This window comes from Brassica napus, chromosome A5 (genome assembly GCF_020379485.1).
Source record: "Brassica napus cultivar Da-Ae chromosome A5, Da-Ae, whole genome shotgun sequence".
Classification (NCBI taxonomy): Eukaryota; Viridiplantae; Streptophyta; class Magnoliopsida; order Brassicales; family Brassicaceae; genus Brassica; species Brassica napus.
In genome coordinates this window covers 21,637,373-21,650,763 of record NC_063438.1, presented here as the reverse complement: position 1 = coordinate 21,650,763, position 13,391 = coordinate 21,637,373, and the positions used below count along the sequence as shown (strand labels likewise).

The following is a 13,391-nucleotide window of genomic DNA, read 5'->3' as shown; positions in this document are numbered from 1 at the left end:
CGACGGTTTCGAGAGGGTGGTGGTCAAGTCGAAGCGTAAGTGACGCGTGTCGCACTGATGGGAGCTTATCCTTCCACGCGTCCGGCTCCTTGACGCGCGGCCTCACCGAAATCGGGCGGGCCTGTAAACGTTGATTTGTGGCCCATACGGGTTGGGCTTTTGTGTTTGTTTGTTTGGTCGGTTTGGACCTTGGGCATTTGTTGGGTTTTTAACCCCTTTTATTAATATTAAAATAACTTGACGGAAAAAAAAAAAGAGCTCTCGAGCGAGTTGAATCTGTCTTTTGACTCGGTGAGTCGAATCGGTTGATCAGGATTTATTTTATTTTAATTTAACTAATCAAAAGCCGACCTCCCCCACCTACTCTTCTTTTTCCACCATCTTTATTTCTTTTCTTTTTTTCCGTCAAAGTTTTTTATATTAGATAAATAGGTCAGATCCAGTAAACGGCCGAAACCCGATTACAACAAAAGACGGCTACAAACCCAAAGAACTACGGGTTAAATGAAAAAGCTAAACGGACCCTTAGTTCAAATTCAGAAACCGCACGATCCAATCGGATAGCGTGTCGAGGAGGCTGGCTCGACACGTGGAAAGATCTGCTCCATCTTTATTTCTCTGTCCCTTTTTTTGTTTTGTTTTAAATATTTGTTTCTTTTTTTTTTCTCTTTTGATTTAACTATTCTTTTCCTTTTCTTTGTAGCACATATAGCCCTTTATCAATTTTACAGATAAAATATTATAACCAAAAAAAAATTAAAATTCAGTTTCCCCTATTTGCAAAAAATATTACTATAAAAAATATTTGAAAAACAAAAAAGCATTTTCAACTATAAAACAAATGACACAGAAAAATAGAGAGAAAATAAAATGGTTATGAAAAGAGAAAAATCTTCATCACAGCTCATGCAACTACACTAAAACCATCTCTAATTTATACTTCTATAATCTCCTCTGAAATAAAGATCTCTAAGAAAAATATTGAGATTGAAACATGGGTGAGTTGGAGATGGTCTGACATGACATGTAATATTAATGAAAAACAAATTAGCGTTATCTTGATTTTGTTTTTGTTTTCTTGATTTTAAATGATGCATATAATGAAGGTTTTGACTTATGGGTACAGTACGTAATGTACTTCGTACTATAAGAACATTTAAGATTAATCTAATATAATTTATATAAGGTACGCGTTCTATAAGAATGTCTTTTTCTTTGTTCTTGATTCTAAGAATTTGTACTATGAAAAAATATACAAGAATTAAATATACCATGTTATATCTAGCTACTAGCTGTATCATGTGCACAAAATACAAAAGTACATATAGCAATTATATACTCAAATCTGATTATATAGTACCTATATCAGTTTAGGTATATCATGCATAAATGATAAATCTAGTGAGATTATTTATGTACAAATCCCAGGCTATATAATCTGGCTACACTATGTATACATCTATCTTATTAAAACTCAAGTACAAAATTGGAGTGTTTGGAGACTTGAATAGGACTTTTAAAAATTTGGAGTGTTTGGAAACATGGATTGCAGTCTTTAAAAAAAAATATTTTTGTTTGAAAACAAGGATAGTAGTATTAAGAAAAAAAGTAATGGGCTTATGTTTTTTTAAAAAATTGAAAGTTATCTATGCCACTTTTAAAATATACCAAAATGAATCAATCTAATTCCCTGAAAAAAAATTTTCTAAACTAACCATAAAACAAAATTTAAACTTTATATACATATTTCAAATCAAAATAATAATTCAAATTTGATTTATATCAAAAATTGATTCAAAAATATACATATATTCAAAAATGGATTTTTACTAAACTATTTTTCAATAACCATTATAAAAAAATATTGTCAATATATATAAGAAAAATATAATACAAAGCCCAATTTGAAATACCAACTCAAATTATGGTTTTCATATTTCATATTAAGTTTTAAAAATATAATATATGTAATTATTTATATGATGGTATGTATAAAATACTATTAATTATATGATTACTTATATGATGGTACATATAAAATACGATTAATTATATGATGATAAAATACGATATATAATAATGACTAGGGATGGGCTTTTGGATATCCATACGGGTTTAGTTCAGATCGGTTTGTATTTTGGGTTTTCGGGATCAAAGATTTCAGCCTTATTAGAATGTTTCTAAATTTTGGTTTGAGTTCGATTTGGATCTTTGCGGGTTTGGTTTGGGTTTGGATAACTAATTTAAATTATTTTTAAAGTCTTAAATCATTATATATTTTAAATTTCTCAAAATGTATAAATAAAATAATATATTACGTATAAATTTGAATAACATATGTCATAATACTTAAACTTAACATATCAATTGGCTTGATTTAAAATTTTGGATACGAAATCAATAATTATTTTAAGTATTTTTGGTGATTTGAGTATACTTTAACTATTTCAGATATTTACTTTTGACTATCTATATATATTTTCAAGTATTTAAACCAATTTAAAAGTATCATTTTTGATGTTTTATATACGTTAAATCTAAAAATAATTAATATATATAAGTATATAAATCTATTTTTAGATAAATTCGGATACCTAAATACTTCGGTTCGGATCAGATTCGGTTCTCTAAATAACAAAATTTTGAATAATTAGAATATTTAATCAATTTATGTTTGGGTTTGGTACTATATCTTTGGATCGGTATCGGTTATGTTCTTCGGATTCATTTTTCCAAATCCTAATAATTACATGAAAAACAAATATCAACATATTTTTCAAAATATACACCCGCGCGCCTGCGCGGGTCAAAATCTAGTTTAGATTATAGATACATATTATTTAACGGTATGATTACTGATAGAAAAGCAAAGCATTGGCCACACTCGTTATTTATGCATGTATAGCCGTCAACTAGCTTCTTAAAATCACTTATGTTGCATGTAACATAAATTCACGGTTTATTCTCAAAAAAAAAAACATAACTTCACGGCACCAATTGGTAATCAGTGTGACAAGGCGGAGCTTGTCCAATGATTTGATTTTAATGGTTGTAATGGGAACAAGAATGATATTGAAAATCTCTCGTTAATTATACGTCTGCTCACGAGTACTCTAGCTATGGTCGGAGGATTTGTGGGATGAATATTTATAGACAAGTATATTAAAAATAGGCCACGTTCATTAGCTAATAATAATTACAAACCGATGATACATTATTAGGAACGCTTGCTAATGAACATGATGCGATTAATTAAGCCTTGAAGTGATCAATCTGGATGTCCTCAACTTCGAGCTTCTTGAAATCACTTCTGTTTCTCGAAACAAAGAACTTGCCCCAATTGCACTTTTTGTAACAAGGCGGGTTTTCTTCACTTATAAGCTCCTCCAATGGCTCAATGTTGGTTTCATGCGACGGGAAAAAGAAGAACGGTACTGAGAACCTCTCTTTGCTTGTGTTCACTACCACTCTATGTTCTGCACTCCAGTACTTGTCATTTGTCCACACCTACTCCACAACATATGTTACATGACCAAATTAATTACATTCATCAAATCTAGATATAATATATTTTTAAGTTATATTGATTTCTTAATAATCTCTCTTGATATGATTCATTCATCTTTTACCTGCATGCAGTTGCCAATGTTAATGATCAAAGCATCGGGGATCGGTTTCACTGGGATCCATTCTCCATCCGATCTACGGCAAACTTGTAATCCACCTACACTATCTTGGGCCAAGACGGTAAGAGCTCCTCCATCTTTGTGACGTCCAACGCCTAACGCTAGCTCGGGGTTGGGACAAGGAGGGTAATGGTTGAACCTCAAAATGCTCGTTTGTTCCTTAAAGTAACCCGATAACCGATCACCGGGTAAACCCAAGCTAATGGAGATAAGTTCCAAAATCTTGAAAGCTAACTTCTCAACCTCCCTTGCATATTCTTGGCATATCTCTCTACCAGGAAAATTAAGTGGTAAAAATTCATTTCCAGGATAACTAGAATCATACTAAATGGAATCTAATGAGGCCCACTGGGCCAAAATCCATGTTAATGGGCCGAACTAGTGATTAGCCATAATAATTCAGACAGATGCATGAGAGATTGGTCCGAAATGATCACCTGAAGTCAGCAGGGTGTTGAGGCCACTGGTTAGTGAGCTCTCTCTTGTCGGTGTCTTCCGGCTCCGGAGTCGCCGGAACGATTGTCGGGTCTTGCAAGAAAAAATCAAAGATCTCTTTCCAGTCTCTAACGTTCTTGGTGTGTTCCTCGTCGTGATAACCCATAGGGTTCACTTCGTCCCTTCTCAATCTTCTCTTCTCCTCCGCCGTTAGGTTGAAGAATTCGGCCGCCGTGTTCTCTACGCGACACCTTAGGTCTAAAGGCAAGCCGTGGTTGATCACCTGGAAAAATCCCCATCTCTCGCAAGTTTTACCAATCTCTTTGGCGATCGATGTCTTGTCTGAATTGGGATCTTGGAGAGAAGAGAGGTCGATGGTCGGGATCTCGTCGGAGAAAATGAAGTCACCGGAGTTTGTGAGATGAGTGATGGGTCTGTGTTCGGGAGCTTGGATGAAAGCTTCCTCGAGTCGTCCCATGGCGGTTTTTGCGGTGATTCTTATGTTGATTTGGTAGTACAAAGGCTATTATTGGCTTTGCCTTTGCAGGATTTATATATAATATCAAAATAATTTGTGGTGCGGTTGAGCCGTTGAGGTTAGCTTAATAGAAAAATGCCACGTAGACTTCTTGTCAATCAAAAACTAAAGTTTTTATTAATTATTGGATTAATAAAATGAATGTACATGAATTTATGTGAAAACTAGGAGTTTTCCGGCGCTACGCGCCGGGTTCGGATATTTGATTTGATTCAGTTTTCAAAATCTTGTGTTCTGGTATTTAGTTGTTAGGAGTGTATGTAGATGAGTGTTGTTGAAAGGTTCGTCATGTTTAAAAAGTGTTGAAATTGGAATGGTCTTTAGGGGAAGTTAGGGTAATGAAAGTGTTTATATTTTGGGGTCGATAAATGAGGGTATGCTTCGTATCTTAGACTAATATCTGTTGTTGTGTTGATGCGTTTTTCTTTATACTCAATTTCGTTTTACTGAATGGCAAGGACTAATGTTATTCGTAAATGTTTTTTTGGTATAATTATATTTCGATCCTCCGATTTTGATCAGTTTTAGGTGTTTTCTTGATTGGACCGTTTTAAATAATAGGGCTATGTTAGTTTTTGTCCTTGAGTGCGGCTTGTTAGTTTTATACTGTAATACTATATTGAAAGGATCCGGAAGGACAGATTGGTGATTCCGGCTTGCCTTTTTTATGAAGATTTGACGTTTTCTGTTATGGAATGATCGTAGGGATTTGCTTAAATTCTGTGACGTGTTCCGCAAGGTATTCTGATAAGGTTGGTTTTTTAGGTTTAGTAATTTGGTATGATTGATTAAATATTCATTTATCTGCACACGGGTTTAATGACGGTGGATTCAAATATTGTGAGTGTATTTTTATTTATTCATGGTTTTATTTTATAAAGTTATTGGATTTATTTAAATGTCTTAGAACTTTGTAAAACTCTAACAAACTGACTTTTTTAAAAAATCTGAAACAAAATTTCTCTAACAAAGTCTTTATTACGGTGTCGTAATATTAATATAGAGCTTGCTAGATAGGCTAAGGATTTTGACTGTAATTGGTATTTGCGAGACAAAGATATTTGGTCGCGAGACAAACATGTTGCATAAAAAGTAAGAAACATCTGGTGTTTAGAATGGTCGAGTCTGTGACTTAAAAAATTGTCTGCCAATTTGAAAAAGAGTAATCTAAATATTGGTTCACCACATCATCTCATGAAAACCGTCAGTTCCTGTCTTCTGTGGTATTACGTACTGGACGGGATCCTATGCTGTTCCTGTAACGATCAGAGTGAAGATTAGGTTCGTATATAATGTTTTTAGGTAGAAGTATATTGATCAGGGTTTGGTTGTAAGTGACTTACTGGTCTGGAGATTGCTGAATATCTCTCGGTAGACAATATTAGTAACAACGTCTTCCTTGGCGTGCCTTCACTGTCATCAAGTATCTTCAATCCTTCTGGAGTAGTGACTCGTGAGAGAGCAACATACAGCTGGCCATGACTAAAAACTGGTCTAGAAAGGTAGAGTGCAACCTGTTTAATACTCTGACCTTGACTCTTATTTATTGTCATCGCATAACACAGCCTAATTGGATATTGCCTTCTGCGAAAAGTAAAAGGATGTATACTGTCTGTTGGGGATAACTGTATCCTCGGAATAAGCACTCTGTATCCAACATGAGTCCCTGTTAAAAGCTCAGCCTCTAGAACTCTGTGGCCCAACCGTGAAACAACCATTCGTGTTCCATTGCATAGCCCATTATACTGGTCCAGATTGTGCAACATCATCAGAGGAGCACCAACCTTCAGACATAGTTTATGTGGTGGCAAACCTTGAAACTCTAGTGGGACAATGTTTATGTAACAATCGCAAACGTCATAAAACTAAACAAATCTTAATGAAATAAGCTGGGAAACAAATTTATGCTATGATCCTTACATTTTCATCAACAAAGAGCATATCAACACTCATCAGCTCTCCCCCTTTCCTAACATTTCTGGCCTCCCAGAACCTGAGCAGCCGGACCTCCGCAACGTTTGAACAACGACCTGCTTTCAAATCGGCAAGAAGTACTCGAGAATTCGCCATTGTAATAACCATAACTTGAAAAAAGTGACTTTCTGATTCTTGTCGTAGCTGTAATGACCATGACTGGATGAGGAGGTATTTATACCCGAAGCTCTACTGAGCAACAATGGAAGCGAAAGAGTCGGATTCAATGCGGAATAGTGGGGTAATTACGATTTGAGAGGAAATAAAGATAAGAAACAATAAAGATGAGTAACACGAAACGTTGAAACGGCCACAGAGCTATCAATGGTCTTCATCTGCAGAGAACGGTGTCTGTGGGAGGAAGGTTCGACCTAGACGTCGCGAGTCCTTACCGGGCCTGAATAATTTATGAAACGGGCCCGACACAAAACAGAAGATATTTTCCACCTAAAAAGTCCAACACGTCTACAACACCAAAAAACGTAACACAGTTTATGCAATAAAGCCCAATACGAAAATTAGAACCAATCAGCAGGTGACAAATGTCATTATTCCCCCCATGGAGATAAAAAAGCTGACTTTATTAGTATAGACTAGGGATTAACACGGGCTACGCCCGGGATTTTTATTTTTTCTAATTTAAGTTGTTAAATTATTTATATTTAGGCTATGATATATATTTATATAAATGTTAAAATGCATATCATAATTAAAATTTATTTTTAAATTTTAAAACGTTAAATTAACAGATTTTTTACTATTTAAATATTTTTTTGTAATTTTATTGGCTATCTAGTTATCATATTTAGCAAAACTATCTTTTGAGCGTTGGAATAAATGTTTTAGAGATTTTATTAAACTGCAGAGTATTTTCGGATCGACCACATGCTCAACATTCGATCGATCCGTAAAAAGATGGTCGATCTCCTTGGCCAGGTAAGTACAATTTTAGCAAAAATATCTTTTATTTTCAAATATTAAGTATATAACTATTCTTTTTAATATTTTTTAATTATATTTTTTGATTAAATTATTGTATTATAATGGTTATGTAAATATTTTTTGTGATGTTTGAATTTGTGTTGTTCGTATACTTAACCTAGATGATATTGATGTTAAACAATTTATTGTTTTCTGGAAATAGAAAATAATGATATATCAAAACGTATCTAATACTTGTTAAATGATAGTATAATGTAAATTACATCCATTATTTGAAAATAACCATTTGTTGTTTTTATTTTTATTTTAAATTAGAAATTATTTTTATTTAAAAACATTATTCATATATAATATAATAGTTTAAGTTTGGAAGATTAATCTATATATATAAATTATGTATATTTAAAAAAAAATAATTTAAGATATTATATATTGACTATCTAAATAAAAGCTGAATTTATTATCTTGAAAATCAGATATTTATAATTTTGTCTTCATGTTTTTTTTTTTTTTTTGTCTTCATGTTTGTCTTCATGTTATACTCACCAATCCATCATTGATATTTATAACTCAGTATGTTTTTTAAAAAACTTAGTTTTAAGTAATAAACGAATTTAATAAATTAAATTCATCACCTATAATGTTATGTAAACTATATTTGAAAACTCTCTAAAATTATATTTTAAGCATAATATTATTATTATTTTATTTAAGTTATTTTAAACATAATATATGCTAAACCAACTTAAATTATATTTACAATAGGACCATCCTAAACCGGTTAGTAAACCAAAAACAATACTAAACCAACATGAACCAATACCTGATTCGGCGAGGAAGGAAGTGTTTCGGGATAAACGCTTGAATGGTTACTAACTGAAATGGTTTGGTCATGAGAGAGTTAGTATGAATATTAACAATAAAATTATGGATTAGATCAATTTAAATTTGTAAGAATACCTTTGAGTCTATGAAAAGCAATTCAATTCCCATGAATAAGTTCGGCTTTTGGAAGTTGCGGGTTTCCCAACAATGAATCCACCTAACAAAAAGTTTGTTGTTATAAAAAAATCTCAGTCAAGGTCATTAAAGGTTTCTGGGACGGCAAGAGTTGATGGTGAAACCATTTTTTTGCTCGAGTGCTTTGAAATTTTCCTTAATAGTGTGAGGTTGATGTGGATGGAATAATGAGTTTTATAGGGACTTTCTTGATGTAAAACTATACATTTTTTTTTTAAGGTGGTATTTGCATTTTTATATAATTTACTACCATTTTAAGATATAAGTACATTTTAAGATAGATGCTTAAATTTTAATGTACTTTTTCCATTTCTTAAAATGTTTATTTTCATTTCTTATATTTTTTTTTACGTAATATCTATATTTTATATTTTAAAATAGATATTTAAATATTAATGTATTTTTTCATTTTTTAAATTGTGTATTTACTTATATTATATATTTTACATTTTAAGATAGATGTTTAATGCTTGATGAATTTTTTCCATTTTTTAAAAAATTGTGTATTTACTTATTATTACATATATAATTCATATATTATATATTTACATTATTTACTTATTATTTATTTTCCTGTATATGTATTTCCATTTCTTGTACTTTTCATTTACTTAATATCTCTATTTTATATTTTAAGATAGATGTTTAAATCTTAATGTACGTTTTCCAATTTTTTAAATTGTATATTTCCATTTGTTATACTTTCTATTTACGTAATATCTATATTTTAAATTTTAATATATATTTTTAAATCTTAATGTAATTTCCCATGTGGAAGTACCGTAGCCTATTGGTTAAGGTTTAAAGGCTTCTACACCCAGGTCTGGGGTTCGAATCCAGACTATGCAATTTATTGCAGATTACAGGAAATCCAAGTTTCAAGTCCCGGAGAGAGCGGTTTATTAAACAATTATACAGACTAAAGAGGAATGACTTGCAAGAGATCTTCAACATGGTGCAAGTAAATCTAGTCAAGCGTAGATTTTCATAGGACGGCTCAGGTGATGCAGTTAGGCGTAGGTCTTCATAAGGCAGGTAGTATTGTCGGTTGTCGAATCGTCTATGTAATCTTTCCTATATCATAATTGTAAGATCATAATAAATCAGCGTTAAAAAAAATGTAATTTCCCATTTTTTAAATTTGGTATTTACTTATATTATATATTTACTTATTATTTATTTTTCTTTATATTGTGTATTTCTATTTCTTATACTTTCTATTTACTAATAATTTTATATTTTAAGATTGATTTACATTTTAAGATAGATGTTTAAATACTAATGTACTTTTTCCATTTTTTTAAATTGTGTATTTTCTTTTCTTATACTTTCTATTTACTTAATATCTATATTTTACATTTTAAGATAGATGTTTAATATTTAATGTACTCTTTCCAGTTTTTAAAAATTGTGCATTTACTTATTATTGTACATATAATTCGTATATTTATATATTTACAATATTTACTTATTATTTATTTTTCTATATATTGAGTATTTCTCTTTCTTATACTTTATATTTAGTTAATGTCTATATTTTATATTTTAAGATAGATGTTTAAATCTTGACGTATTTTTCCATTTTTAATGTAAAACGACAATGTTTAATAGAAAATCTTGGACAAATAGTCAATAGTTATATTTATGTTTTTTTTTTCTTTTTTTTATAAAAAGGTAATGTTACATTATGAAGATAACCCGTTTTTTTAGTGAACAATGGTAATCTTACATATGTTTAATGTAGTTTTTCCATTTTTTTATGTTGTATGTTTACATATTATTGTTATTTTTAAATGTAAAATGACAATTTTACATATGTTTAATGTAGTATTTCCATTTTTTATGTTGTATGTTTACATATTATTTATTATTTTCGAAATTATATATAATTGTTTTTTTATAAAATAGTAATGTTACATTATGGAGATAAGCCGTGTTTTTTTTTTTATTGAAAAATGGTAATCTTACATATGTTTAATGTAGTTTTTCCATTTTTTATGTTGTATGTTTACATATTATTTTCTTAAAATAAAAATGTAAAATGGTAATCTTACATATGTTTAATGTAGTATTTCCATTTTTATGTTGTATGTTTTACATATATTTATTATTTTTGAAATTATATATAATGTTTTTTGTTTTTTTTATAAAACGGTAATGTTACATTATGGAGATAAGCCGTCTTTTTTTTAAGTGAAAAATAGTAATCTTACATATGTTTAATGTAGTTTTTCTATTTTTTATGCTGTATGTTTACATATTTTTTATAATTTTCGAAAATAAGTAATGTTAAATTGTAAAACTATATTTTATGCCATGTGTCATCTTTCGAGATTATATTATATATTTACTTCTTATTTATTTTTCTTTATATTGTGTATTTCTATTTACTAATAATTTTATATTTTAAAATTGATTTACATTTTAAGATAGATGTTTAAATACTAATGTGCTTTTTCCATTTTTTTGAAATTGTGTATTTCCTTTTCTTATACTTTCTATTTGCATAATATCTATATTTTACATTTTAAGATAGATGTTTAAATCTTAATATACTTTTTCCATTGTTTTTAAGTTGTGTATTTCTTTTTCTTATATTTTCTATTTACTTAATATCTATATTTTACATTTTAAGATAGATGTTTAATATTTATTATACTCTTTCCATTTTTTTAAAATTGTGCATTTACTTATTATTGTATATATAATTCGTATATTTATATATTTATAATATTTACTTATTATTTATTTTTTTTATATATTGAGTATTTCTCTTTCTTATACTTTATATTTAGTTAATGTCTATATTTTATATTTTAAGATAGATGTTTAAATCTTTACGTATTTTTCCATTTTTAATGTAAAACGGCAATGTTTAATAGAAAAACTTGGACAAATAGTCAAATAGTTATATTTATGTTTTTTTTCTTTTTTTTATAAAATAGTAATGTTACATTATGAAGATAAACCGTTTTTTTAGTGAACAATGGTAATCTTATATATGTTTAATGTAGTTTTTCCATTTTTTTATGTTGTGTGTTTACATATTATTGTTATTTTTAAATGTAAAATGGTAATTTTACATATGTTTAATGTAGTATTTCCATGTTTTATGTTGTATGTTTACATATTATTTATTATTTTCGAAATTATATATCATTTGTTTTTTTACAAAATAGTAATGTTACATTATGGAGATAAGCCGTGTTTTTTTTAGTGAAAAATGGTAATCTTACATATATTTAATGTAGTTTTTCCATTTTTTATGTTGTATGTTTACATATTATTTTCTTAAAATAAAAATATATAATGGTAATCTTACATATGTTTAATGTAGTATTTCCATTTTTATGTTGTATGTTTTACATATATTTATTATTTTCGAAATTATATATAATGTGTTTTGTTTTTTTTATAAAACGGTAATGTTACATTATGGAGATAAGTCGTCTTTTTTTTTTAAGTGAAAAATAGTAATTATACATATGTTTAATGTAGTTTTTCTATTTTTTTATGCTGTATGTTTACATATATTTATAATTTTCGAAAATAAGTAATATTAAAATGTAAAACTCTATTTTATGCCACGTGTCATCTTTCGGGATTATATTTTATAATTACTTATTATTTATTTTTCTTTATATTGTGTATTTATATTTCTTATACTTTCTATTTACTAATAATTTTATATTTTAAGATTGATTTACATTTTAAGATAGATGTTTAAATACTAATGTACTTTTTCCATTTTTTTAAATTGTGTATTTCCTTTTCTTATACTTTCTATTTGCATAATATCTATATTTTACATTTTAAGATAGATGTTTAAATCTTAATATATTTTTTCCATTGTTTTTAAGTTGTGTATTTCTTTTTCTTATACTTTCTATTTACTTAATATCTATATTTTACATTTTAAGATAGATGTTTAATATTTAATGTACTCTTTCCATTTTTTTAAAATTGTGCATTTACTTATTATTGTATACATAATTCGTATATTTATATATTTATAATATTTACTTATTATTTTTTTTTATATTGAGTATTTCTCTTTCTTATACTTTATATTTAGTTAATGTCTATATTTTATATTTTAAGATAGATGTTTAAATCTTTACGTATTTTTCCATTTTTAATGTAAAACGCAAATGTTTAATAGACGAACTTGGACAAATAGTCAAATAGTTATATTTATGTTTTTTTTTCTTTTTTTTATAAAATGGTAATGTTACATTATGAAGATAAACCGTTTTTTTAGTGAACAATGGTAATCTTACATATGTTTAATGTAAATTTTTCATTTTTTTATGTTGTATGTTTACATATTATTGTTATATATTTTACATTTTAAGATAGATATTTAAATCTTAATATATTTTTTCCATTGTTTTTAAGTTGTGTATTTATTTTTCTTATACTTTCTATTTACTTAATATCTATATTTTAAATTTTAAGATAGATGTTTAATATTTAATGTACTCTTTCCATTTTTTTAAAATTGTGCATTTACTTATTATTGTATATATAATTCGTATATTTATATATTTATAATATTTACTTATTATTTATTTTTTTTTATTGAGTATTTCTCTTTCTTATACTTTATATTTAGTTAATGTCTATATTTTATATTTTAAGATAGATGTTTAAATCTTTACGTATTTTTCCATTTTTAATGTAAAACGGAAATGTTTAATAGACGAACTTGGACAAATAGTCAAATAGTTATATTTATGTTTTTTTTTCTTTTTTTTATAAAATGGTAATGTTACATTATGAAGATAAACCGTTTT

At 28.1% G+C, this 13,391-nt stretch overlaps 1 protein-coding gene across 1 annotated transcript; it reads right to left on the bottom strand.

Moving 5' to 3' along the window:
• Positions 1-3,160: 3,160 nt before the first annotated feature.
• Positions 3,161-4,855, bottom strand: LOC106453927 (protein DMR6-LIKE OXYGENASE 1-like). The gene is made up of 3 exons (XM_048779616.1): positions 4,124-4,855; positions 3,630-3,957; positions 3,161-3,507 (listed from the first exon to the last, which is right to left on the bottom strand). Exons 1-3 carry the CDS (start codon positions 4,597-4,599, stop codon positions 3,253-3,255), a joined length of 1,059 nt encoding a protein of 352 aa, XP_048635573.1. The 5' UTR covers positions 4,600-4,855; the 3' UTR covers positions 3,161-3,252.
• Positions 4,856-13,391: the final 8,536 nt, after the last annotated feature.